Below are 27,546 nucleotides of genomic sequence, written 5' to 3'. Positions count from 1 at the left end.
GCAACATAACTGAGTAGGAAGCCAACAACTGTAAAGCAGTGTGTATAATTTACAAGTACTCTGAAGATTCTCTTAATAATTGTTCAGTTAAGCCTCTCTGGATCACCCACCCCAACCCCCCGTATTGTAGATTTGTGGCTCTGAAGTGGCAGGAGCTCAAAAATGGAACAGCAGCAATTTTGGAAATCCTTTCAGCTCCCCTAGGAAATCTCCTCTTTATGGAGCAAAGCCAATAAAAATACTTCAACCAGCAGAGAAAAGGAGGGGATAGGCATGGACTTTCTGAATGTGTCAAATGTGACATTTTTATAGTATTTCCTACTTATAAACATTTTGGAATTTTTTTTTCTCAATACGAAGTCATCTCTAGCTCTTGTTCATATAAAGAATGGTGCTCCCCCTGTGTAATTTACATCAGGACAGGCAGTTTCAGCTATTATTTTAGATAGCACTAGCAAGAGAGCCTGGATTATATTATTATAATTATGTGTAACCGATAAGTCCTTAAATCTTTGACAAGCAATTGCAGCAAAGGGTTAATTCACACACCAGTATGTGTGGTGCACATATGCCAGTGTTTGCAGAAGTAACCACCATCCACTGCTTCAAATAAGGATCAAAGATACCCAAGGAAGGATGCAATCCTATCCTAGATTAATCAATTGCATAAGATGTTTTGCTGAAGAGTCTAGGAAGAAAATGTTTTTACACAGTTTAATTGAAAGAAACGGGGAAAGCAGCTACTGCTGTCTACAGATGAAGGTGAAAAACAGGGAGGTACATGTTCTTTTATGTCAGAAATGATGAACATGTAGTCTTTCTGGACGCTGTTGGACAGCAACTCCCGTCTGCTCTCAGCAGTGGAGTCAAACAGTGGAAGTTGCACTACAACAATGTAGAGAAGCACACATGTTCCCCATCTGTTCTTTAAGTGTGCAGAAAAGACTATTTCTTATCAACAAGGCCCTTAGTTCACTTAGAATAATGGGAACGGGGCTTGTTTTTGCCACCCACATAGTTTCAATGTTGTCCACTATCCAAATGTTAAAGCTATTTGATCTACCTGAGTGACCCTGCCACCTTTGCCCACAGCACTGTTCTTTCTGTATGAAACCACTTTGCACATTTCTACACTTTCACTACAGTCTACAGAAACTATATGGTTAAGTATTGCTGCCAATCACAGGCATAGCAAGCTTCCAAATTTGAACGACCAAAATCATATATTTCAGTATTACTAAGGGAGAACCAAGGACCATTCTGGATGGTGGAAACACCTTAAGTACACTTCCACAGTGCAAACAGGAAGCATCTGGATGTTTGTCAGAATCCTAAAGAAGGTCAAATGCAGGTAACAAATCAAATCTGTAGAGGTAGCATTGTCTCATGTCTCAACACCATTAGAAGAAGAGACAAAGAATTAGGTGTTTTTGCAAGGTAACACAAATGAGGACAATGAAGAATTTGTTTTAAACCAACTGTGTCAGACGGGCTGAAGAATGGCCGAGATTTGGTACAAGGCAAAACAGAGGGACCGTGGAAAAGTTATGAAAATTCATTCAGAAGGGCAAGAAAAAGTAACATCAAAATATATTTTAAAACCAGAATTCCAATGTAGTATTTTTCTTAAATTACCTCACATTTCTCAACTGTTGGAGCCTGACTGCTCCAAATAAAGCACCAGTTGTGTCCTGAATAAGGAAATTTCTTTTGCTGTCTTCTGATGAGTCCCAATCACCTCACTACTGTAAAAACAGAGGTTTCGGTGGTCACTCCAATACCCTTCAATTTTGTTCTATTAACGCCCAGAAGAAACTAGTGCGGTTTACAGCACTGATTTCATTCATCTGTAAGAAAGTCAGTTCCCCCCAGTCTTAATATCCCTGCAGTCCATTGTACACCTTCTGCACAGATGCCTGTTTCAGCAGTTGCTTGAGACCTGCAAAAGAATGTAAGAATGATCATTCTCAACCAGCACATTCTATTTCTTACTTCTGAGACTGAGTTTCTTAAAAGAAAAACTCGTAAGAAATATGCAAGTGCCTCCAAAACTAGTAAGACAGCTATGTCATACAGAGAATCAGAGTGGACCAATTCAAAATTGTCACCCCAATGGAATAGAACCATTACTGAAGTAATGGAATTTGCATAAATGCTAATTTAACAATCCTAATTTATTCAATGGGACTAAGCTAGTTGACAGAGAAGTGGATTTAGCATAACATCTTGGCTATTAATTAAAGCAGACTTGGCAAACAAAGATTATCACCGAACCATGATTTTGATTGTGTTCATGAATTACACAGCTGTCTTTTTTTTAAATGCTAATAAAATATCTTGCTGAACATAGCAGCTAGATGCTGAAAAACAAAGAAGAAAATATGGTGCTCTTGCACAACAGAAATGGTACCTACAAGATGGGCAAAGGGTGAAACAACTTTCTGATCTCATGCAGAAAGAACATTCATAAACAGTGATCAAGCCATGTGGCAATCTATCACAATAGTGGTTAAGGATACAGGAAATACAAACCTTCCCGCTGGTCGCTTGTCAGCTGCTCTTTGGGAAATTCTACATCAAATGTAATTATCAGGGAGCCTTTTATATTGTTATTGTCAAAGTTGGGGAGACCTTCTCCTTTTTTCCACAGCTTGGCTCCAGGCTTTGTGATTTTATCCCTGGCAATGTGGACCTAGGGGAATGAGCATGGAGAAGTTACGTTAAAATTTTTGACCACATACTCTTACACATTAATAACACGTTTAACAGCATATTTTAGCACTAATAGATGCAAAAATTAATCATCTACCTTACCTTGTGCCCATCTAAATGGGTAATATCCATTTCAAAGCCAATGAGAGCCTCAACTAGTGAAATAGTCACATTCGTGTATAAATCATCCCCTCTCCGTTCAAAGACTGGATGCCTGAAAAGGGGTTAGAAGAATATTATCATTTCCTATTTACTACCATAACCAGTATATCTGCTTACTCTATTTTTAAAAAATCAAAATTTAAAATTATTGATAAGTTAAAAATTTGCCAGTGATCCTGACCCTCCTTATTAGTCTTTCAGAAGTCTCTGACAGATGGATCATTCAAAACATTAAGAATCTTGGTAAACATAAAAACACAAACATTTGTGTAAAGAAATTGATAAAATGTCTTCGTCTTGATAAAAATGGAAGTTGTCTATGTGCAATTATCACATTTGCCCTAATCCAGCAGGGGATCATTTGTAGTTCTACTCATTAGCTTTTCAGTATCTGTTGGGAGTCCTAATGGGGTAAATTTCCCTGAAACTACTAAATTAGCTGGAGATGTTCATTTACTCAGTTCATAAAGACTTTCTTCTCAACTGTCAAAAGTTAATGTAGAAAAAACCTCTAGAATATAAGGTAGTTTCTGAAACTCTCTGAACTTTGTCATCCCTTTGGACTTTACTTGATTTGAGGCCCCAGAATCTAAGCCCCGTGTTATGCAGGCAAATGCATGGGAGATTTTTGCATGACTACTGTTCATTGCTGATACATGTGTCAAGGTCAAACGACACTCATATGTGGCACTGAGACACTAACACAAATACTGGCATCAGGAAAGGAACAAAGTAAGACATACTGAGTTCTGCCTGAAAACCAGACAGAAGGAATAATCTTTACATCCCAGTACTAACTCTTCATGATTTACTCCTTGTTCAGATTGCACCATCCCAATCTGAAGAAAGATCCTGTTACCTTCATACACTTAATGTGAATCAATGAGTCGTCTGCTTGAAAGCATTCAACTTATCCAGGTATTTGATGGAAGGGGAAAAAAACCTCCACCTGTTTCAGAATCTCACTCTTTCTTGGAATTTCATATTCACAAAAACACAAACATATAAACACTTTTTGGCACTACCACTGACCCTATTTCCTGGGAGGTTTACACTATCAATCAGAAAACCAGTGTTGTAAAGTAGAGTTGCACGTGATTAGGGTCCGGCCCGCAGGGGCCAGACCGGACCATCCACTTACCTGTATAACTGGCTCTGGTCTCCCTTCCAATCACTCCAGATCTCTTGGTTGGCTATCCACTCATCAGCTTGGCAAGGAGACTTGTTTTCCCTCCTCCTGCCAGAAGTGGATAGTTGATCAGGAGATCCGGAGCTACTGGAAGGGAGAGCGGAGCCAGCGCTGGATGGGTGAGTTCGTTACGTCCACTTTTGTGGGGGTATTCGTATATGAATACGAATATCCCCATTTCTATTGTAAAGCAAATCCTTTCCTCATCAAACCCACAATTGTTTTTTTTTTTTGCATTTTTGAACCCCTCCTGAGAAAACACACCTATCAGCACACATATGCTTAAATATATAATTTACAGTATTGTCTGCATTTTGCTCAGTACTAAATTAATATAGGGAAGAAAATGTAAGCATCCTGGTAAGCAAGAGATAACTTACTTGAGAACTTTTATCCGGAAGCGCAAATCCCCTGGCTCTCCATCAACATGTGGTTCCCCTGGAAAAGAACATGGCCAGATATGCTGAATTTATTCAGAAGGTTTATGACATCCCAAGAGTGAAATCTACAACCAAGTGAGCTTTCCCATTAATCATATGATCTCTCAGGATTGGGATTCACCTATTTCCCAGACTCTGACATTAATCAACTGCAACATACTTTGCTATTTCAAAATATGCCAATATAGATCAAGCAAACTTGTTCTGCTGCCAGATAACCATGTATCCTAACCATTATGTCTCCCAGCATACCATTGGTATAACTTTCAGCGGCACACTGTCCAAGTTAAGAAGTCAGCATAGGCCTTTCCTATCACATAGCAAGTCACATGACTGGTATGTGATAGGAAAGGCCTATAGTGACTTCTTTTACCAATCTGCTGCTGATAAGCACACCAATGGCATTATGCCAGCAGGTATAATGAATAGGATTTGGCCATAGGTTTTTAATGCTCCATAAACCAACAAGTGCTTAATTTGAATAGAAAGCCAAGTTAATAGTATCTGCTAACCTGTAAAGAGGCTTGGCCATAAAAAATAAAACATCCCATTTCCCATTCTGTGTAGGCATTATGTGCTATGCACCAAGCATCTTAGAAAAACTTAGCTACATGAATATACATCAGTATTACGTGGAGTCACATAAAACCTAAAATATTTTAGAAGTAAGTGCAAGCACAGATAATGCAGAAAATGGGGAAAAATCATGAGAATGAGTAATTGTGAAAAACAGTTAAATCTCTGCTTCCATGATCACAGGGATCCCCACCCAAGGACTGAAAGCTGATAAACAAAAACTACAACTGAGTCATGGGAGAAAAAAGATATACAGCTTTTTGTACAGACAAAATTACTGGGTCTCCAGTAATATTACAATGGATATGTTCTCTTGTTAAACCAGTCTTGGGGCCAGGGTATTCAAATATATTTGATGTATATAAGAATAATTTTACATAAAAAGACCAGGTTCAAACTTGCTGCCCAGAAGAAAAGAATCACAGCATTTTAGAGCAGGATAAAATTGCATTTTAAAAATATTTAGCTGACCCAAAACATTGAGTTTTTAAAGAAAAAAAGGTAGTTTATTGTACCTTCCCCAATGAAGGGATATTCCATGCCATCCCTCATGCCAGGTTCTATCTCTACCTCTAGGGTTCGTTCTTCATTCACAAGCCTGCAAAATAAAACAGGAGTGGCAAACAAAGAATGATGGACTTATATGAAGCAGTTTTCCTTTAGTGATTGTGTTATGAGTGATTTCTTGCTATTTTATCTCATCAGACCATATGGTGCAAATTGTTCTGTGTGTTTTGTGAAAGAGATATTGGGCCTATTAACCCATAATACAAAATCCAGCTAGGTTTAGGGCATTTCCAGGTAACTCAGCACTGTTTACAAGAATGCTGGTGACAAAATTCCCCGGAAAGCACTCACAAGTTCCACTTTATACCAGAACTGAAGCACCTCTGGTGTTTGGCGAACATGTTTTACCTTTATGGTAATATAAGCAAACTATCTTGCTTGGCAAAACTACTCAAGCTCCAGTCAGTGATCCATGAAGTTTTCTATGTTGATAGTTTTTCCTTCCTTTTTATTCCCACTGATAAGCAACAAGATACACCACCATGTGGACTGTACTGGCAATGTAACTCCTTGTCCCTCATTTCAATAACCATGCATGTTTACAAATCATGAGAGCACATCCCCCAAAATGCCAGAGGACTTCAGACTTACTTGACATTGGGGCATTCATCACAGACAACTTCTTGGGTCATCTGGAAGCGCCCTGGGCCTAACTGGGTTGTCCTCATCTCCTGTCGGCAGTTGCATTTTCGTTTGCCTGGTGCCTGTCTTGCTACTGGCTTGTTGCGAACTACCTGCAAAGAGACAGAGAATACTTCTCATCCAGATCATATAATAGTGAAAGCGACTAATGACTTTTCACTATGCCTTACAGTTCTCAGGCAGTATCCTCTTCTTTTGTAACTCTAAAGCTGAGGGAGAAAAATATTACTAGATGCAAAATTTAAGCACGTCTCTAAGTCATCATGCTGAACGTCCAATATTAATGCCTTTTTCTGCTATAAGAGTGCAGTACAGCAACTCTTGCATAAACATTTGTTTTTGAAAACAAGACAGGCAGGCTGACTTTAAATAAGTTAAAGAGGCTCATCAAAAGAAATTTGGCGAACTTACTTCCACAAAGTTTCCTGAATACACTTCTTCCAGTGTAACTTCTAGGTCCACAATAATGTCACTTCCTCTTGGAATGTTTCTGTCTTGCTGACGAGGGTTCCCTCCAAACATGAATCCGAAATCCCCAAAGAAACTGTAAACAATCATGAAGTTGAGCAAAGGCATAGTACATATAATTTAAGATTCAGGATGGATAAAAATCAAATTGATTTAAATCATGATTTATATAAAAATCAATTTATTTTATTTAGATTTTCAAAAAAAAAAACCCAGTTTTAAAAATTTTAATCAGGATTTAAATCAAATTCACCCTGTTAAGATTCCTTTTCAGTTAACTAGTGAGAGAATTGTATGGTTCAGCTCTTCAGCTGAAAAAGCAGCATCACCCAAATTCCCATTCACTTCTTGAGTCACCATAGCAATTTAAGCGATTACTTTTATGAAAACAAGCTATAATAAAATAGAAATAAAAAAGAAATAAGAGCAAAACAAACTGGATAAAACTGCATTAAGAGAAATAATCAAGATACAATCATGGAAATAAAAAGGACTACAGGCACAAAGGTCATATAGGGGAAAGCTTAGGTAGTCTCTGATCTAATGTCTAATTCTTTAGGGAAAGGGTTAGCCATTCTAAATAATTAGATCTTGAGCCAGATTCCCATCCCTTCAGCCTGACGAGGATGCAATGAAATCAGAACATTTATTACATCCCCTGACATTCTTGATCATTCTGGGTTGGTGCTTCTAGCTGCTGCTGGAGCCAGGGACACAGATTTGTTGCTTTCCATGTGGTGAGGGAAAGAGGTAAGAAAGGATAAAAGCTTCATCTACAGCTGTCGCACAACCATTGCTGAAGCTGACATTTTGGTGTAAGAACTGTTGCTTGTCCTGTGTTTTTCCTCTCATGAGGTAGAGTGAGGCATGGACAAAGCAGATTCCAGTGGCAAGTGATAGCTGCATGAATACTTCTGCTGTTGGTACCTGAGTCTAGGGGGCTTAAATTGTCCTGTTTTCCCCCAGCAGGAAGAAGAGGGGGTGGGCAAAGCTCTCCACTATCACTTACTTGAGGTATTAGTGGGAATGCCAGCACATGCAAAAGGCAGAGTGCTAGCAATACAGAAGAATTCCTGCTGTTATCGCTGATCAGAAGTAACAGTGGACTTCCCACCCATTCCTCACTCTTTTCCTGATGGGGAGGGTGAGGGGTGTTGCAGTAATTTCCAAGGTTGCTGTGGTGGGGTTACTGTAGGGATGAAACATGTCCCGGATTTCTCCTCAGCCAGACTGAAAATACATGCACAATGAATCAGGCGCATGGAGCTTCCCTTTCTCCTCCTTCAGAAGGATCTACAAAGACTAAAAATCCTCTTTTCAGTAGAATTACATAAAGTCTATACCTACTCACACTAAGTGCGCAGTAACACCAACAAATTCAGGAAAAAGATGGCCAAAAGATACTCCACTCCTTGGGAAGCATTTTCAAATAGTCATGCCATTCAAGGTATACACTTAGGAGAATTTGGTACAGAATATATGCCTTGAAGTAGGTGGCTCTGGGATGTGTCAATGGTTTAATAAGGATACTGAAATCCAAACAGCTGTCTTGGAGATTCTCATTCATATCACTATTTATTTCACATTCTTTTTTACCTTGTTCTGAAACTGACAAGAACCCATACTAGTTTATTTATTTATCTGATCTATGACTTCCCTATAATTGGACTCAAAGGAACACCGTTAAAATTGAAAATGCAGATAATATTAAAATACAATAAAATAAGAGTCTATGAAACAATGGCGCTAAAACAACTGAAAAGCATCTCAATCAATATAGGAATCAGTATATTAAGCTGGAACATTACTTCAGAAGGTTCCATGGCCTGCTATCAAGAATGTGTACTAGCTACAGAAAAAAGTGTTTAACAGAGGTGAAGCAGGGATGTATGTATGTGCAGATACAAGGCAGTTTGAGAAGGCCTTAGTCAAGTTTGGTGAGGTTCCTGCATCCCTGCAATCACTACAGTTTGGTCCAGTGTTTTGAGGTTTAAAAATGCTGAGACTGGAACAAAATTACTTAATTATAGTTTTGGTAGAAAAAGAAATGAGTGCCCAAATAATAGGGGATTGACATCTAAAGCTCCAATGGAAGCCAAAACCTCTGCTAGAAATGACAGATGGTGACCTGTCATTTCATGACCTGTCAAAGGAGAGCTCACCTCAACCTTTACAGGACTCTATTTATTCCTTCCACTGCCTAAGCAACCTTTATACATCTAAGACCAGTAAGGCGAGGGTGATACCCTACCTTTTAGACTAGCAGAGTTCTAGAATTTTCTTGCTTTTGCTTTTAGAAACTATATTGAGTCTCATTATACTTAGGATTCAGTACGTTTGTAAATGTGCGTAGGAATTTAAATTGCCTAACTTCCTGTTCTTTCGTAGAAGGGGAAAACTGCTTTTTCCTCTTCCTGAAATTTCTCTGTCCAAATCTCTCTAGAGAAAAAGTGCATAGCACTTCATGGATTTCCCAAACAAAAGAAATATACAATTGCTTCAGGAAACAACTGTCTTTGGAATTTGTGGTTTTTGTTTGTTTGGAGGGGGGAGAGACAGCTTTACAGTTCATAGTTTCCCATCACAGCTGCTAAGAGTAGCAACTCAATAATTCCCTCTCAGATGAAACTTCTACCTGAGTTTAGCTCTCCTTTATTTTCACCATGATATAGGTCAGTCTCTCCTGTTCTACCGACACTAAGGATGCATCCCCCACTTCCCACTTGCAGCGGATGCCTGTGTATGTTCCAGAGTGAGTGAATGGCAAAACATGACACACTTTGCTTTGGGTAGTGGGTGCAAATGGCACACTTAGGCTACTGACACTTGAAGACATTTACCTTCTAATGTACATTGTTTTTCCTTTACCTTCATTTTTACTATTTGTATGCAGTATTCCCTTCAAGAGCACCACAGAAGAGCACCTGCCACTTTTCTCTACGTTATGGGGAAGCCTCTCCCAGTGTGTTAAAAACAGTGGCAGATTTAATGAAAGGAATACACAGGTTGGGACATATATAGGTTGACAGTGGGCAGGAAGCCTTCCTACAGAACATCTGCCATTTGAATGGCCAGAAAGAAATTTTGCCCAATCATCTACAACACTCTTCAGGCTATTGTTTGCCTTTTCAGAACATAAAGTTCATCTAGGGTTAGAAATTCTGTCAAGTCTCTGTCCTGCCAGGCAAAACAATAATTTTGCCAATTATTCTTCCTTGTTACAAGCAAGGGTCCAGGAATGTTCCTTACTGTACTCTCTAGAGTTTTATGTAAGACTCTGGTGAATTTCACATGTCAGTGTTGTGAAAACAGTATTGTATAACATTTGTGCACAAAATTCTGTAGTAATTTTTTTCTATGGCGTTCTATTGTTGGTAGATTTATTTTTATGATCCTCATCCCACCCTCAATTTCTGACTTCTCGGTGAAGTCTTGACTTTACATGTTTAGTACAGCAAGGTTCACTTACTACTTGGCCACTAGGAGAAACGTTAAGCCCAAAGCAGACTATTGAAAGGATATTAAAAAAATTAATGTGCATTTCCTCAAGGGAATCAGAGAGAACAGCATGTCACTCATCAAGCCCACAAGTTCAAGTAGTGGGTGAGCAAGATACAAGAAGGTTATATAAACCAAATGTTGGCAAACTGAGAATAATGGAAAAATGGGAATAAAGAATAGAAGGAATACAAAGGAGGCAGTTGTAGTGAATGGTATAATAAGAAATTAAGAATTTTTAAAACTATATTTTTCTCTTAGAAGATCTGAGACTGAAACTGGAATGACAAGTTGCGTTTGTTCATTCATCAATAGATTCTGAACTTTACTGCAGGCACATGGTACTTCCCCCAAAAAAGCAAGGATCCTGCCAGTAATGAAGCAAGCATCACAGCTTAAGTGGAATGCTACCAGCCAATTGATCTCTCTCTTTATTCAGGGGAATTGCTTGTCCTTCTAGGACCTCTTCTATAGGCACTGGACAGTGAGGCACAGAAACTGAAAAAGCCATGAATATTGGAATTTCTCCACTCCAATAGGAAATCAAAATAGCTTTTGAAGGAAAAACATGTTAACATGTATTTTATGGAACTGTCTGCAAGCCAAAGAAAAAGTAGCCCAAAGTAATCCTTATGCATCTCCCCATATTCTACCCAGTCCTCATATGCTACCCTCTTCCCATATTCTGCCCACTGGATTGCTGCCTGCACTGCTGCCATTGGTCACATTCAACACATATTTACCCACTACTGTGGTCTGCTCCTGTTCAATGTACATGATTAGGCACAATTAAGCACCATAGTGACTCATCTTCTGCAAGCACACATATCCTTCCCTCTTGAGAAAGAAGAGATTTCTGTACCCTCATCGAAAGAAGAGAAAAGCTGCACGCTGAAGGAAGACAGCTGACAGAAGAGCACTCTCTTGAAGTATTTATAAAGTTCACCACCTAAGCTAAACAAAGCTTAGCAGGCAGGTTTAGGAGCTTATTTTTTCCTTAAAGTGCGAGACTGGTAAGAGAAATGGATTCACTCATACAGCAACAACCATCAGAGCTAAAGTGAGACATCAGCACACACAGGGCCATTCTTCATTCAAAGAAACCACTCCACCTGTTAGAGCTTCTTCTAATAGACGCTACTAGCAACTGAACTGGAGAAGCCAGGGAGACTGAAATGCTTTTTTTCATTCACTGCTTGGGAAAACAAAGCAGCCACTGAAAATAATAATACTTTTTATATTTTACTTCTGCCTCTGTAAGGAATGAGAGGACATCCTCCACCCCATTTCCGTGGCTAAACACAGTATAGCCAAGGAAGCTGGTTGCTTTTTCCTTATAGAACCTGAGGAAAAAAAAACTGGTATGATAAGCTGAATTCAGCCATTATTACCTCAATCCAGCTATTGTGGTACACCAGGCTGGCTTTTTTGCAAAGCTCTGGAATATAATGAAACATTTTATATGTTACATACTTTTCTTTATGATACCAAAGAGAATTTACCCCATACCTCTCCTGGGACCAGCTAGGTGGCTAATCAGCACAGGAAAGGAAGCAGGCAGGCAGAAAGGAGGCAAAGTTGTGGTGTGATAAATTTGAGGGTCACCACTGCCAGATATTTTTAAAAGTGCCTTTTCTTCTTCATCTGATGGAGCCATTCCTCTGTGTGTGTTTCTACCTCACAAGTAATACCATGAAGTAATACCATGAATATTGAGAAAGAAAGGAATTGGAATGACAGTCTAACTTCACACAATAGATCCAACCTTTTGCACAGACATTGAGTGCTTATTTCCAACACAGAAGCAGTGATAATGGGCTAACAATTATTGCTTCAATGGCAGCCAAAATGGTTTTCCATGAATGGAAACTTCTAGGATGGTTGTTTATAGTAGCAAGCATTGCCGGTAAGAAATGTGTGGAGAAGCTACTGAAAGGTTGGGCTGCCACCTGGAGGAAACTCAGGAAACTACTAGATTAGAAATATGTTACTTTCACACAAGATTATTTCATGAAGTCCCCCCACACCCCGCTTCTTCCCAGCAAAACTACATGGTAAGACTTTTAAAATATCAGAAGACATTCAAGAAAAAAACAACTCAGGAGACTTCTTATTTTCATGCAACTTTTGAAAATACTTTCAGCCTTAACAAATCTTTCAATGGGAAATCCCACTTTGTCAAAGAAAGGAAAACTGCTAGGGAACAATGAATATTATGATCATTTCTTATACCCTTCCTATCACAAGCCTACCTCTAAGAAACTTGTGCATTGTGGAAGCCAAGATAGGCACAAGATGCCTCTATTACATCACTGGAAGAACATTCTTCATAATATCTGGTAAATGTTGCAGGTGGATAGCAAGGGAAGAAGACTGTGTTAATTGCATCTGGAAGATACCTTGAAGCTCAAGAGTGGGGAACCTATGTCCCTGCAGATGATACTGGACTCCAACCACCATCAGTCCCAGCCAGCATGGCAGCCAAGGGTCCGGGAGAAGTGAAACTATAGTCCACAAAGAGAGGCACCTGGAGAGTCACAATATTCTCATCACTGCCATAACTTTGTCACCTTTCCTCAGCCTCTAGGAAGCCAGATAAAGTCCATATACAGTAGTTCTGAATGGAAGACATTATATTCCTAATATACGAAATTCCTGCGCTATGAGAACTGCCATGACTTTTAAATTAAGAGAATAATAAACTGTGAGAGTCAGACTTCTGTCAGTCAGTATGGGCGATCAGGATTATTTTTGCTTAGATTATCCTGCTCTTTGGGGGTCCTGGGTCTCATAAGATTTATGAGGGAAAGTGTACCATGTCAATTGCATATGCTTTTATTGGCTCATCTTCCAAGTAAGTTTCATGTGGTTCCATAAATGTAGATGTTCAAATAGGCATATGATGCTGTGTTATTTCCTTTGTTTTAATGATACTGTGAAATCAAATATTGTTACTGTTGTTTTGCTGCTATTGAGCATTATATCTTTTATGCAGCATATTGATTTTTTTACTGTTTAATTATTGTTTTTCTTATGGCACAACATTTACTCCTACTTTTTATGCATATGTATTTTAAGATATGAGCTACTTTGAGAAGGCTAGTACATAAAGGTAGTCTGAAAGCTATATTAAATAGCTACCTAACTGCTTGTTACTTCTGCTTCTATAGAATCTGCAGAATAGCTATCCAATCTTGGCATTTGCTTTGGTATGAAGTAATCCACTGTCAGATTGCCTGATATCCCGCATTAGGATGTCCCCATGCAAGTCTCAATGACATTAATCAAAACACTGAAGACAGAAATGTTTTAGAAAAATTTTCCCAGCTTGTTGGAAATGACTCCTTGATGAAAGCCAGGTTTATATCTGCCAGCTGAATTAGAAGAGTTAACACTTTCTTGCCTATTCTACAAATAAACAAAAAAAAATTCACTTAGGTGATACAGGATCTTCTCACCAGGACCAAGAAACCTAATTCTTCAGTGTGTTCTTATAGCCTTCATTCATCATGAGACTAACTGAACAGCCACTAGAGAACAAGAAATTATGGCAGTGTTACTGAATGCATCGAACCAACAGCAATATCACTGCAGTGTACGTAAAGGTAAAGTTTGTCCTGTTATGCAAGATAATATGATCAAAGCAGACTTACTGTGAAAAAATATCTCCATGGGAACTCTGATGACCCTCTTTCAATCCTTCTTCTCCATATGCATCATACTGCTTTCGCTTTTCCTCATCTGACAGTACCTGAAAGAGACAGTGCACATGTGTGCATTAGATAAAATGGAAGTTAAACAGCGAAAACAATCATAAATGGTGAACGGACTGAAGACATTAAGACTGAAAAAGGCACCAGACAAGGATGCCCTCTCTCCCCATGCTGTTTAAATTGACCCTGGAAGTGCTCAATAGAAATGTGAGACAGGATCCGGAAATAAAAGAAGCAAAAATAAAAGGTGAAAGCTACAAGCTACAAGCATTTACAGACAATCTGGTATTTATCTTAGAAGATCCATTGGAATAAACACCGAAATTAATTGAAAAGATTGAGGAATATGGAGAAGTATCAGGACTGAAAATCAACAAGGAAAAAAAATGAAAGTTATCACAAAAAATCTAACAGCAAAACAAAAAACCAACTATCGGAAATGTCAAAGTTACAAAGAGTTAAAAAGGTTAAACATTTGGGAATATATATCTAACTGCAAGATGTCCAACCATCAAAGAAGACAACTACGTAAAATTATTTAAATAAAAAAAAAACAGACTTGGAAAAATGGAAGGACTTACAATTATCAAAGGAAAGATAGTGACAATTAAAATGAGTATCTTACCAAAACTACTTTTTTGTTCCAAACAGTTCCAATTAAAATAGAAAAGAAATACTTTGAAGACTTAAACAATATGAGTTTAATGTTCATTTGGCAAGGGAAGAAGGCAAGAATTAAACTGAAGAAGCTACAAGAATCTAAAGAAAAAGGAGGATTCGGACTACCAGACTGGGAGCTTTACTACCAAGCATGCATTTTAGTATGGCTTAAAGAAGTTTGCAATCAAGATTGCATACTTCCACTCTATTAGAGAGCAGGCTGGGTAGGTGGGGCTCGTCAGCCCTGGAAGGCAGCCCATCTAGGAGAAGGAAAACTCCGACTTTAAACCTCCACTGCCTTGTGGCCATATCCACTTATGGAAAGGGCTTCAGGAGATAACCTCGAGGCAAAATCCAGAGCCGGAGTCCTGGAGGCAATTCTGCCAACTTCTGCGACGTTGCTGGAACCAGTTGTATTGGCTCTTGCCTTTCCACTGGACTATTTCAGCGATGTGGAGGGGGGGATCTGCTGCTTGGGTAACAGCCTATCCCCCATACTATTTTACCCAGGCTTTGTGCTCTGGAGAGGACACTCCAGCTTCGCACACAGCGTCGAAACAACACGGGAAGTAGCAGTTACCAGTTATAAGTCTTTGCTCAATTGGTGTAGAGCATGACGCCAGGGGCTACTTCTGACGGTAGGAGAGGTCATTGCACCTCAATAGGTAGATACCGCCCGCCTTAAGCTGGGCAGCCTCCAGCCAGTAAGGTGTTACCTCGCCACGGTCTGTTAACCTCACGGGGTGCGTGGGGTTTAGGGTGAAAGCCAACAAGCAGATCGATAACCATGCACCATGCAACAATCATAAGAAAACTTCTGCCCTAAAGCTGGGCACCTGGAATGTACAGACAATGACCCCTGGCTTTTTTGACTACGGCTTTCCTGATGACCTGCAAGAAATAGGCGATGTGCGCAAGACAGCTGTCATTGACATGGAACTGAATAGACTGCAGATGGACACTGTTGCCCTGCAAGAGACAAGACTGCCAGACTCGGGATCTGTCAAAGAAAAAACTTCTCATTCTTCTAGCAGGGAAAACCATCGAATGAGACCAGGGAGTATGATGTTAGCTTTGCAGTCAGAAACACCCTTCTGAGATGCATTGTTTCACCTACTGTGGGGAGTGAAAGAATCCTGTCTCTGCAGCTCCACTCATCAGCAGGACCAGTAACCCTCATTAGTGCATATGCACCAACACTGTCATCCACTACAGAAGTGAAAGACAAATTCTATGACGATCTGGCAGCTACTATCAAAAAAGTCCCTGAAAGAGAGGCACTGTTCATTCTTGGAGACTTTAATGCTAGAGTTGGTGCTGATCACAATTCTTGGCCCACTTGTCTAGGCCATTTTGGCATTGGAAAGATGAACGAAAATGGCCAACGCTTACTGGAGTTTTGCTGTTATTATGGTCTTTGTGTCAGCAACACATTCTTTAATACGAAGCTGCAACACAGAGTTTCCTGGAGACATTCAAGATCCAAGCATTGGCATCAGATCGATTTGATCCTCACTAAACGTTCTAGCCTTCCTAGTGTTACGATCACACACAGCTACCAGAGTGCTAATTGCGATATTGATCACTCCCTGGTATGTAGCAGAGTAAAACTGTGAACAAAGAAATTGTATCACATGAAAAAGTAAAGAAGACCACATACTGACATCAGCAAGACTCGCGATCAAAGAAAAGTGAAGGAATTTGCCCAAGCACTTGAGGAAACCCTTCCAGGTCTGGCTAATGTAAATGCACCTGAACGATGGGAACACTTCAAGACCGCTGTGTATAACACCGCCTTGTCCACCTTTGGCAAGAAGACCAGAAAGATGGCTGACTGGTTCGAAGCCCATTCAGAGGAGTTAATGCCAGCCATCGAGGATAAGAGAAGAGCTCTAACAGCATACAAAACCTGTCCTAGCGAGTACAACCTGCAAGCTCTTCGAGCCGCTCGTAGCCAAGTCCAACAGGCTGCCAGGAGATGCTCCAATGATTATTGGCTTCAGCTCTGCTCTCAGATACAGATAGCAGCGGACACAGGTAACATCAAAAGAATGTATGATGGTATCAAGCAGGCCTTAGGTCCATTACAGAAGAAATCTGCTCCCTTGAAGTCTGCTACAGGTGTGATCATCCAGGACCGAGCACAGCAGATGGAATGCTGGGTGCAGCACTACTCCGAGCTATATTCCAGAGAGAATGTAGTAACTGAAGAAGCATTAAATAACATTGAGTGCCTGCCTGTCTTGGAAGAGTTGGACAGCGAACCAACCTTAGCAGAAATAAAAGCGACCTTGGATTCCCTCACCTCCGGCAAGGCACCTAGAAGGGACAGCATCTCTGTTGAAGTGCTGAAATGTGGTAAGGAGATCTTCACCACCGAACTGTATGAAATTTTTTGTCTCTGCTGGAGGGAAAGTGGAGTACCACAGGACATGAAGGATACAAACATCGTCACATTGTACAAGAACAAAGGAGACGGGGCGACTGCAATAACTACCGTGGCATCACTCTTCTTAGCGTTGTAGGGAAGCTGCTTGCCCGTGTGGTGCTGAAGAGGCTCCAGGTGCTTGCAGACAGAGTCTATCCAGAATCACAGTGTGGATTTCGAGCTAATAGATCCACCACTGACATGGTATTCTCCCTCCGACGTTGCAGAAGAAATGCAGGGAACAACAACAGCCACTCCTTGTGGCCTTCATAGACCTTACAAAAGCATTTGACTTGGTTAGCAGGGATGGCCTTTTTAAAATACTTCCCAAGATTGGATGTGCACCTCGTCTCCTTAACACCATCAGATCCCTCCGTGAGGGAATGAAAGGCACTGTAGTTTTGACGGCTGAACATCAGATCCCTTTGACATCTGAAGCAGAGTGAAACAGGGCTGTGTCCTCGCACCAACTCTTTTTGGGAACTTTTTTGCTATCCTGCTTTTGCTATCCTGCTGAGGCATGCCTTTGGAAATGCAACAGAAGGTGTCTATCTCCAGATCAGATCAGACGGAAAGCTCCTTAATCTCTCCAGATTGAGAGCAAAGACCAAAGTCCAACTGAAATGCATGCGGGACTTCCTCTTCGCAGATGATGCAGCCATTATTGCCCACTCTGCTGAAGACCTCCAACAACTCATGAATCGTTTCAGCAAGGCCTGGCAAGACTTTGGACTAACAATCAGTCTGAAGAAAACACAAGTCATGGGCCCTCTATTACCATCTCCATGCAAGAACTGGAGGTTGTTCATGACTTTGTGTACCTTGGCTCAACGATCTCTGACACTCTCTCCCTAGATGTCGAGCTGGATAAATGCATTGGCAGAGCAGCTACCATGTTCTCTAGACTCACAAAGAGAATATGGCTCAATAAGAAACTGATGACATATACCTGGCAGGACAAAGTTCCAAACAGAGTAGTCCTAGAACGAGCTGGAATTTTTAGCATGTATACACTACTGAAACAGTGATGTCTACGTTGGCTTGGACATGTTGTGAGAATGGCTGATGGTCGGATTCCAAAGGATCTCCTGTATGGAGAATTAATGCAGGGAAATCGCCCCAGAGGGAGATACAAGGATATCTGCAAGCGGGATCTGAAGGCCTTAGGAATAGACCTCAACAGCTGGGAAACCCTGACATCTGACCATTCAGCCTGGAGGCAGGCAGTGCATCACGGCCTCCCCCAATTTGAAGAGACCCTTGTCCAGCAGGCCGAGGCAAAGAGGAAGTCACAAAATCAGCAAAACCAGGGAGCTGGACAGGGGACAGATTGGATTTGTCTTCAGTGTGGAAGAGATTGTCACTCTCGAATTGGCTTCTTCAGCCACAATAGACGCTGTTCCAAGTCCTCCATACAGAGCATGTCACCATAGTCTTTCGAGACTGAAGGATGCCTAACTATCTAACTAAAAGAATGGATCACTTTGAGAAATAAAAGACTAATCTCTCTAGAAGGACATGATGTACAATTGGGCTGGCATGCCTTTTTATGATATGAGAAAGCCAAAACTCATATATACTTTCAAAATCATTATATTAGAAACTCACCACTGATAATATGGGAAAAGAAAAAAATGTACATAAAAATTACCAAGGTGGCTTTCACCTATGGAAGCATTTGTGCACCCAAATCTCAGGAACTTTGAGGAAGGTTTATGCTGCAAAGATATACTAGATACAGAAGGGAAATTAAAACCAAAACAAGAACTTATTGCTCAGGGATTAGGCCTGTAATAGTGGGCAGTAATGCAAATTCAATCTAGATATGATAAAGATGTTAAAAATGGATTTTAGAAATAACTAATACAGCTTGAGCAAATATTAACCTCAGATGATAAACTAATTAAGAAAATATACAAACTGCTTTTGAATTGGAAAATGGCAGATGAACAGGTGAAAGAAAAAATGGTACAATAGGCTAATTGCACTCATGTCACATGCTAGCAAGGTTATGCTAAAAATCCTACAAGGTAGGCTTCAGCACTATGTGGACCGAGAACTCCTAGAAGTACAAGCTGGATTTCAAAGGGGCAGAGGAACTCGAGACCGAACTGCTAACATGCACTGGATTATGAAGAAAGCAAGAGAGTTCCAGAAAAACATCTATTTCTGCTTTATTGACTACGCAAAAGCCTTTAACTGTGTGGACCACAGCAAATGATGGCAAGTTTCTAAAGAAACGGGAGTACCTGACCACCTTATCTATCTCCTGAGAAATCTATACAGTGGTGCCTCACTTAACGGTGATAATCTGTTCCAGGAAAATCACTGTTAAGCGAAAACGTCATAAAGCGAAAATAAAAAGCCCATTGAAATGCACTGAAAACTGTTCAATGCGTTCCAATGGGCTAAAAACTCACCGTCCAGCGAAGATCCTCCATATGGCAGCCATTTTCGGTGCCTGTATAGCAAGGAATCCGTCCCTAAACACAGCGGGGAGCCATTTTAATTACCCGGTGGCCATTTTGAAACTGCTGATCAGCTGTTAAAAAAATCTTTTGCGAAGAATCGGTTCCTGACGCAGGGAACCAATCATCATAAAGTAAAAAAAAACCCTATTTAGACCATTGTTTTACGATTGCAAAAGTGGATTCATCGTAATGCCGGGTAATCGTAAAGCGGGACACGACTGTATGTGGAACAGGAAGCAACAGTTAGAACTGGATGTGGAACAACTGATTGGTTCAAAATTGTGAAAGGCGTACGACAAGGCTGCATATTGTCTCCCTGCTTATTTAACTTATATGCAGAATACGTCATGTGAAAGGCTGGACTGGATGAATCCCAAACTGGAATTAAGATTGCCGGAAGAAATATCAACAACCTCAGATATGCAGATGATACCACTCTGACGGCAAAAAGTGAGGAGGAATCAAAGAACCTCTTTATGAGGGTGAAAGAGGAGAGTGCAAAAAATGGTGTGAAACTCAACATCAAAAAAATTAAGATCATGGCTACTGGTCCAATCACCTCCTGGAGAAGAGAAGGGGAAGATATGGAGGCAGTGACAGATTTTACTTTCTTGGGCTCAATTATCACTGCAGATAGTGACAGCAGCCACGGAATTAAAAGACGCCTGCTTTTTGGGAGGAAAGTGATGAGAAACCTAGACAGCATCTTAAAAAGCAGACATCACCTTGCCGACAAAGGTCAGCATGGTCAAAGCTATGGTTTTTCCATCAGCAATGTATGGAAAGGAGAGCTGGACCATAAAGAAGGCTGACTGCCGAAGAGATGATGCTTTTGAATTGTGGTGCTGGAGAAGACTCTTGAGACTCCCCTGGACTGCAAGGAGAGCAAACCTATCCATTCTGAAGGAAATCAACCCGGAGTGCTCACTGGAAGGACAGATCTTGAAGCTGAGGCTCTAATACTTTGGCCATCTCATGAGAAGAGAAGACTGTTTGGAAAAGGCCCTAATGTTGGGAAAGTGTGAAGGCAAGAGAAGAAAGGGATGACAGAGGACGAGATGGTTAGATAGTGTCATGGAAGCTACCAACAGGAATTTGACCCAATTCCGGGAGGCAGTGGAAGACAGGAGGGCCTGGTGTGGTCTGGTCCATGGGGTCATGAAGAGTCGGAGACGACTTAACGACTAAACAACAATAGGCTAAAAATTTTGTGCACAAAATTGAATTGGAGAAATGGCAGAAATTGTGGAATAGATATTGTGAAATAATAATGGTGACTTTGTATAAAGAAAATATTTATGAAATGTTTTATAGATAGCACTTACCACCTGCAGGAATCGCAAAAATGTTTCCAAATATGTCTAGTAAATGTTGGAAGTGCGAACAAAAAGTAGGTACATGTATGGTGGACATGTGAAAAAGCAAAAAAATTGGACTAAGAACAAACATAGTTGGTTAAAATGCTTTTAAAATGTATAGATTTTAAACCAGAACTGTTTTTATTAGGTATTTTACCAGAGGGTTTTGATAAAAAATTTGTTTACCTAACACTGCATGTTGTGACAACAGCTAGGATTGTATTTGCACAACATTGGAAAAATCAAGAAATACCAAGGAAGAAGAGATAATTAAGATTATAGATTTTGCAGAAATGGATAGACTCACACTGAGACTGAGAGAGATAGAAGATTCAGAATACAGTGGTGCCTCAAATAGCGAGTGCCTCTATTAACGAAAAAAACGAATAGTGATGTGGTTTTAGGGGCATTTTTTGCTTTGAATAGCGATTTTTCTTATGGGCGATTATCAAATAGCGATCTTTTTTTCCCCCCATTGAGATGCTAATTTTAAAGGGTTTAAAGTTAAAGTTTCCTGTTTGAAATGTTTGAGATCGTAAAGTGCACAGAATAAACCCTTTGTTAACCCAATTTGACCTTGTTCTGACTCTTTGTTAATTTTCTTGTTGATTTTTTCCCCCTTTGAGATGCATTGAATAGGTTTCAATGCATTTCAATTGAGGAACTGAGGTTCGTGTTAGCTATTTTTAAAGGGTTTAAAGTTAAAGTTTCCTGTTTGAAATGTTTGAGATCGTAAAGTGCACTGAATAAACCCTGTGTTAACCCAATTTGACCTTGTTCTGACTCTTTGTTAATTTGTTGTTGATTCCCCCCCTCCCTTTGAGATGCATTGAATAGGTTTCAATGCATTTCAGTTGTGGAACCGCGTTTTGAATAGCGATGTTTGAGACCTCAATATTTGGCAGATCGTCTTCTCCCACCCAGATCTACCCGGATCACCCGATATAGCCAGCAGGGGCGGCTGAGGGGTCTGACGCCGAGAGAGGCCCGGAAGGAAAAAACAAGAAACCGGGCCTTCTCGGCGGTGGCCCCTCGGCTGTGGAATGCCCTCCCAACAGAAATTCGGCTGGTACCCTCGCTGGGTGTTTTTAAAAGCCAGTTAAAAACTTGGTTATTCAGGAAGGCCTTCCCTCCAGTCAATTAAGTCTTTCTCTCTCTCTCTCTCTCTTTTTTTTTTGGCTCTTCCATCTTGATAATCCTCTCTTTAAATTAATTGTTTTAAATTGAAATTTGTAATTTTATGATTTTATATATTTTTATACTGTTTTGTTTTATTTTGTAAGCCGCCCCGAGTAGACATGGTCTAGAGGGGCGGGGTAAAAATCAAATAAATAAATAAATAAATAAATAAATAAATAAATAAATAAATAAATAAATAAATGTTTCCTATGGAGATTTTCCATTAACCACGGCAATTCGTTCCAATTTGAATGGATTAGCCGGCTTTCAATGCATTTCAATGGGAAACTGCGTTTTGAATAGCGAAGAAATCCAATAGCGATGTTTTTTGCGGAATGCATTAACATCGCTATTCAAGGCACCACTGTACTTTAATATGTGGAATTTGTTCTACAAATGGCTAGAAGATTGGAGAAGGGATTAAATTACCAAGATGCGAAAATAGATAATTATAAGCAAACCCATGTAACACAATGTTTAACAAGCACGAATTGAATATAGATACTGTATAGTGAAAAACTAATGAAATGTTTACACACACACACACACACACACACATATACAGTGGTGCCTTGCATAGCGAGGTTAATCCGTTCCGGATTAACCTTCGCTATAGCGAAACATTGCTGAACGGGACAGGGAAAGCCATTGGAACGCATTAAACATCGTTTAATGCGTTCCAAAAGGCTCCTTTACTCACCGTTCAGCGAAGTTTCCTATGGCCGGCAGCCATTTTCGCGCCCTCGTTAAGCAAGGGGAGGGTGCGAAAACGCTGCGCGCGGCCATTTTGGGGCTTCCGGCGGCCATTTTGTCCGCCAAACAGCTGATCGTCGGAGCTTCGTTTTGCGAAGATCGGTAAGCGAAACGCTCACCGATCTTCGCAAAGCGAATTTCTCCCTATATAAAGCTCGTCATTGTACGGTGCGCTCGTTAAGCGAGGCACATATATATATATATATATATATATATATATATATATATATATATATATATATATATATATATATATATATATATATATATATATATATATAAAAAGATCAAATGATAGTTAAAATGTTGCTATTATGGTTTCCAAGCAGTTAACTTGGCACAACTCTAGAACAAACATCTGAGCTGAAATGCTTCCCATCAAGAAGAAAAATGTTCCATTGATTTCTGCCAGAAAAAATGTTTTAGCAGAGGCCTTATGGTAAAATAAAATGTGTAAATTGTCAGACTGAAGTGGGTGTTAATCTTTTCAAGGCTGCTGGAGGATTCTGAATGCAGTTATTTTGCAGACTCTGTGAATGGAGGAGCAGAATTATAAAGCAGACATAATATCCTACATCACATCAAAACGTTAGTTTGCAATTTCATGTATTCCAACTACAGCCATGTTTCTAAACTCAGTATAATATACAGCCAGAGTTGTAGAATGACTTACATACAGAATTGATCTGATGCCTGATCTTATGTTCAGTTACAGGCAGGTACCACTTATTTGCTGTACTTATTTTCACATCAAATGTGCACAGAACTGTATCCTTAGTAATGTACAGCAGATCTTCATCTCAATTCAAGCAGCCATCCAAATCAAAGTAGCATGCCAGCTTCCAAAGAAGCAGTTTTTGGAGGCTTTTTACCCTGAAGCCATGTCACAGTAGACTTCATGCTCCAAAATGTCCAGGTTTGCCTGCCCACTATAAGGTATTTCCATGATTTCTTTCACAACAATAACAACCTCTATGACATTAGAAGCAATATTCCTACTTTGGTCTTCAGAGTACAGAAACATCAATAATATTTAGAATGTCTTGACATTATAGGAAGAAAAAGCAATAAAGTATATAGAATTCCATTCTTACTCACATAACATGCTGACCTTGGGCTTGATTTCTCTAATGTATCAGCCAGATATACGCATCAGGAAGCCATACATATATGGCTAATTTAATACTGAAATATAACCTAATACAAGCACTTTGCTTGGGATTTGTAAAAACAATGTAAGGAAGGAAAGCTTATCCCTGGCTCTTAAGAGCTGTCAGCTGGGTTAAGAATCAACTCATAAGAAAGAATTCATAATTCTCAATTATGTGAAGCCACCAGCACATAAAAATGTTGTCAGTTGTTGACTTTATAAGGTTTTCTCACTAAACTAATTAAAACACATCCTACAGGTGATATATTTGAAAACAAATTTGTAAAAAAGCCTATTTCCAGTTCAGTTTCCACTTAATGGCAATTCTGCAAAGGTTTCACTAAAGAGCAGAAACAGGAGTACAGGGAATAAAAGAGGCCGGACACAGAATGGGACAGGCTTTTTCTAAATACACTAACCTCATAGGCAGCCCCAAGATCCTGAAACTTTTCCTGTGCACGTGGATCATCAGGGTTCCGATCCGGATGAAGCTGCAGGGCCAATTTTCGGTAGGCCTTTTTAATATCTTTAACTGATGCACTGCGAGGCACCCCCAATATCTTGTAGAAGTCTCTCCTGAAAAACAATCAAGTCCACTGCTTGTCATATTCCTTCTCCTTCAATATCAGCCTATCTTCCAGCCACATGCTGTGGTTAGATTCCACTACAACCAAGAGAAAAAGCTTTGCAAATACTGTATTCCAGGTATAGTATACACTTGCTTATAAGGAATCATCAGAACTTGCAGACACATAGTATGTGAAAGCAGATACTGCTTATAAATCTGCCTTCATAAGCTGCATACTTGGACACAGACATGAAGGGCACTAAAAGCCACATGCAAAGGGAAGAGCCATCTCCTTTGAGATGTTCTGATCAGATTCTGATCCATTGTACAAAATGCTGATAAGGCCGCATCTGGAGTATTGCATACTGTTCTGGTCGCTCCACCTCAAAAGACATAGTGGAACTGGAAAAGGTGCAGAAGAGAATGACTAAAATGATGACTAGGCTAGGGCACCTGCCTTATGAGGAAAGGCTACAGCATTTTGGGCTCTTTAGAACAGTGGTTCTTAACCTTTGTTACTCGGATGCTTTTTGAACTGCAACTCCCAGAAACCCCAGTCAGGACAGCTGGTGGTGAAGGCTTCTGGGAGTTGCAGTCCAAAACTCCTGAGTAACCCAAGGTTAAGAACCAGTGGTCTAGAACAAAGGCACCTAAGGGGGAGGGACATGATTGAGACATACAATTATGCAGGGGATGGATAAAGTGGATAGAGAAGCTCTTTTCCCTCTCACACAATACTTGAACCAGGAGACATCCACTCAAATTGAGTGTTGGGAGAGTGAGAACAGACAAAAGAAAATATTTCTTTACCCAGCATGTTGTTAGTCTGTAAAACTCCTTGCTACAGGATGTGTTGATGGCATCTGGCCTAAATGCCTTTAAAAGGGGATTGGACAGATTTCTGGAGAAAAAGTCCATCGCAGGTTACAAGCCATGATAGGGATGTATAATCTCCAGGGTTAAAATGAAGGTACTGTACTTCAAAATGCCAGATGCAGGGGAGGGGTATTAGGAGATAGGTATCTAGTTGTCTCCTATGTTCTCAGAGGCATGTGTTGGGGCCACAATGAAATACAGGAAGCTGGACTAGATGGGCCCTTGGCCTGATCCAGCAGAGCTCTTCTTATGTTCTTAGGGACTTGCTGTCTTTGCCTAGAGTGAGAATTACACAAAACAGAACATTCCATAACTGGGATGCCACCAGCAGGCAGCCTATTCCCACAGTATCCAATACATCCACTGTATCTCTGCTGACAGGAAGTTCAGAGAAAGAACTCTCATGGTGGCCTTAATAAATACTAAGGCCTATGTAGAGACAGGGGATCTTTTGCACATCCAGTTTACAAACCACAGGAGATCAAAGCACTTTGGATTGTGCCTCGAAATCTGTGCATCTGATGAAGCACCAGCATGAGCTGATTATTACAATTCCTCATCCTTAAAAATTCTGGAGACCTCATTCTGAATTAGTGGCAACTACAGAAGCATCCCTTTGTATACAGTGGTGCCTCGCTAGACAGTTACCCCGCATGGCCGTTTTTTTGCTAGACATTGACTTTTTGCGATCGCTATAGCGATTCGCAAAACAGTGATTGCTATGGAGGAATTTCACTAGACAATGTTTGGTCCCTGCTTCGCAAACCAATTTTCGCTAGACAATGATTTTGACAGCTCCCTCCGTGCTTGCAAAACGGGTGTTTTCGGGACCTAAGCTTCGCGAGACAGCTATTTAAACAGCTGACTGGCGGTTCGCAAAGCGGATTTCCTATGGCCGATCTTCGCTAGACGACGATTCTTCCTCATTGGAATGCATTAAACAGGTTTCAATGCATTCCAATGGGGAAATGCGTTTTGCTAGACGATGATTTCGCTAAACAGCGATTTCAGTGGAACAGACTGTCATCCTCTAGCGAGGCACCACTGTAAATGTATCACAAGAAGTCTAATCTGAAAGTTGCCATAGCTTTGGTCACTGAAAACAGGGTCTCTCTGTTCAGGTAGGGTCACAGCTGACACACTAATAATAAAATGCCACAACGAAGTGCTGTAGTTCTACTAAACAAAACAAGAACAAACAAAATAAAAACACTTCAGCATCTTCCTGAAAGGAAAAAATTCAAAACGTGAAATTTTCATCACACCTTGCAAAAACATAACACGACATTCCTATTCATGTGTCCCATACCAGATTTATACACCACCTTTTCTTCAAGGGATTCAGTATACAAACACTGACTGCTCCACGGTCTCTCAGAACGCACAAGGGCTGGGCAGGGATTTGAATGCGGGTTCCTTCACCTTCAAAGCAACACTCGGCCCATTACATCACGCCAGCTTACAATACTACATTTAACGGAATTCCCCCACCCACATAAGCAAGCAATACAAAAAGCACAGGGAAACCAACGATCCTCTTCCTGGTCACTCAGGAAACACAGGTGGCAAAGGAAAGGGTGGCCATGAATGGGACTCGGGGCAAAGGGAAACTGAGCGGTGACAACGGCAACCAAGGCAGTGGTGGTGGAGGAGAAGGAGGAAAGGGCGGCATGCACGCCGCGGGGGAAAGAGGAGCTATGGTTGTGTGGAGTCAGAAACTGAGGGAAGACCCGGTGGGCAAAAGAGGAGGGAGCAGAGCAAAACTCTGGCTCCAAGGGGCCCTTCCGTAGCTGGAGGCGGGGGGGGGGGAGTCTATGCAGCCACCAAGGGCGGGGGGGGGGTCCTGCTTATCGCGAGAGCCCCGGGGAGGAGGGTGGTGTTTCCTCCCGAGCTCCCTTCCTTTCCCTTGGGCTCACCCTGCGATGGCGTCCCCGAGCAGACACAGCAGCAGCAGGAGGAGGCCGCCAAGAGAGCAGGGGGTCATGGCGGGGCCGGGGTGTCGTCGAGATGGTCGGCACCCCCAATCTTACTCACACGCCGGTAACCATAGGCACGAGAGAGAGCGAGAGCAAGCCAGCGAGAGCCCGGTGTAGTAAGCTGACCAATCAGCATCGGGCACAGCACAGGCTCGTCACT

At 40.8% G+C, this 27,546-nt stretch overlaps 1 protein-coding gene across 1 annotated transcript; it reads right to left on the bottom strand.

The window, feature by feature from the left end:
• Window positions 1–1,578: 1,578 nt before the first annotated feature.
• DNAJB11 (DnaJ heat shock protein family (Hsp40) member B11) lies at window positions 1,579–27,546 on the bottom strand. The gene is made up of 10 exons (XM_020787448.3): window positions 27,327–27,546; window positions 24,386–24,542; window positions 13,908–14,005; window positions 6,700–6,832; window positions 6,238–6,380; window positions 5,595–5,677; window positions 4,444–4,501; window positions 2,815–2,926; window positions 2,533–2,692; window positions 1,579–1,939 (listed from the first exon to the last, which is right to left on the bottom strand). Exons 1-10 carry the CDS (start codon window positions 27,392–27,394, stop codon window positions 1,875–1,877), a joined length of 1,077 nt encoding a protein of 358 aa, XP_020643107.3. The 5' UTR covers window positions 27,395–27,546; the 3' UTR covers window positions 1,579–1,874.

The sequence above is a fragment of the Pogona vitticeps genome, chromosome 3 (genome assembly GCF_051106095.1).
Source record: "Pogona vitticeps strain Pit_001003342236 chromosome 3, PviZW2.1, whole genome shotgun sequence".
Classification (NCBI taxonomy): Eukaryota; Metazoa; Chordata; class Lepidosauria; order Squamata; family Agamidae; genus Pogona; species Pogona vitticeps.
This window is presented reverse-complemented; position numbering and strand designations above follow the sequence as displayed.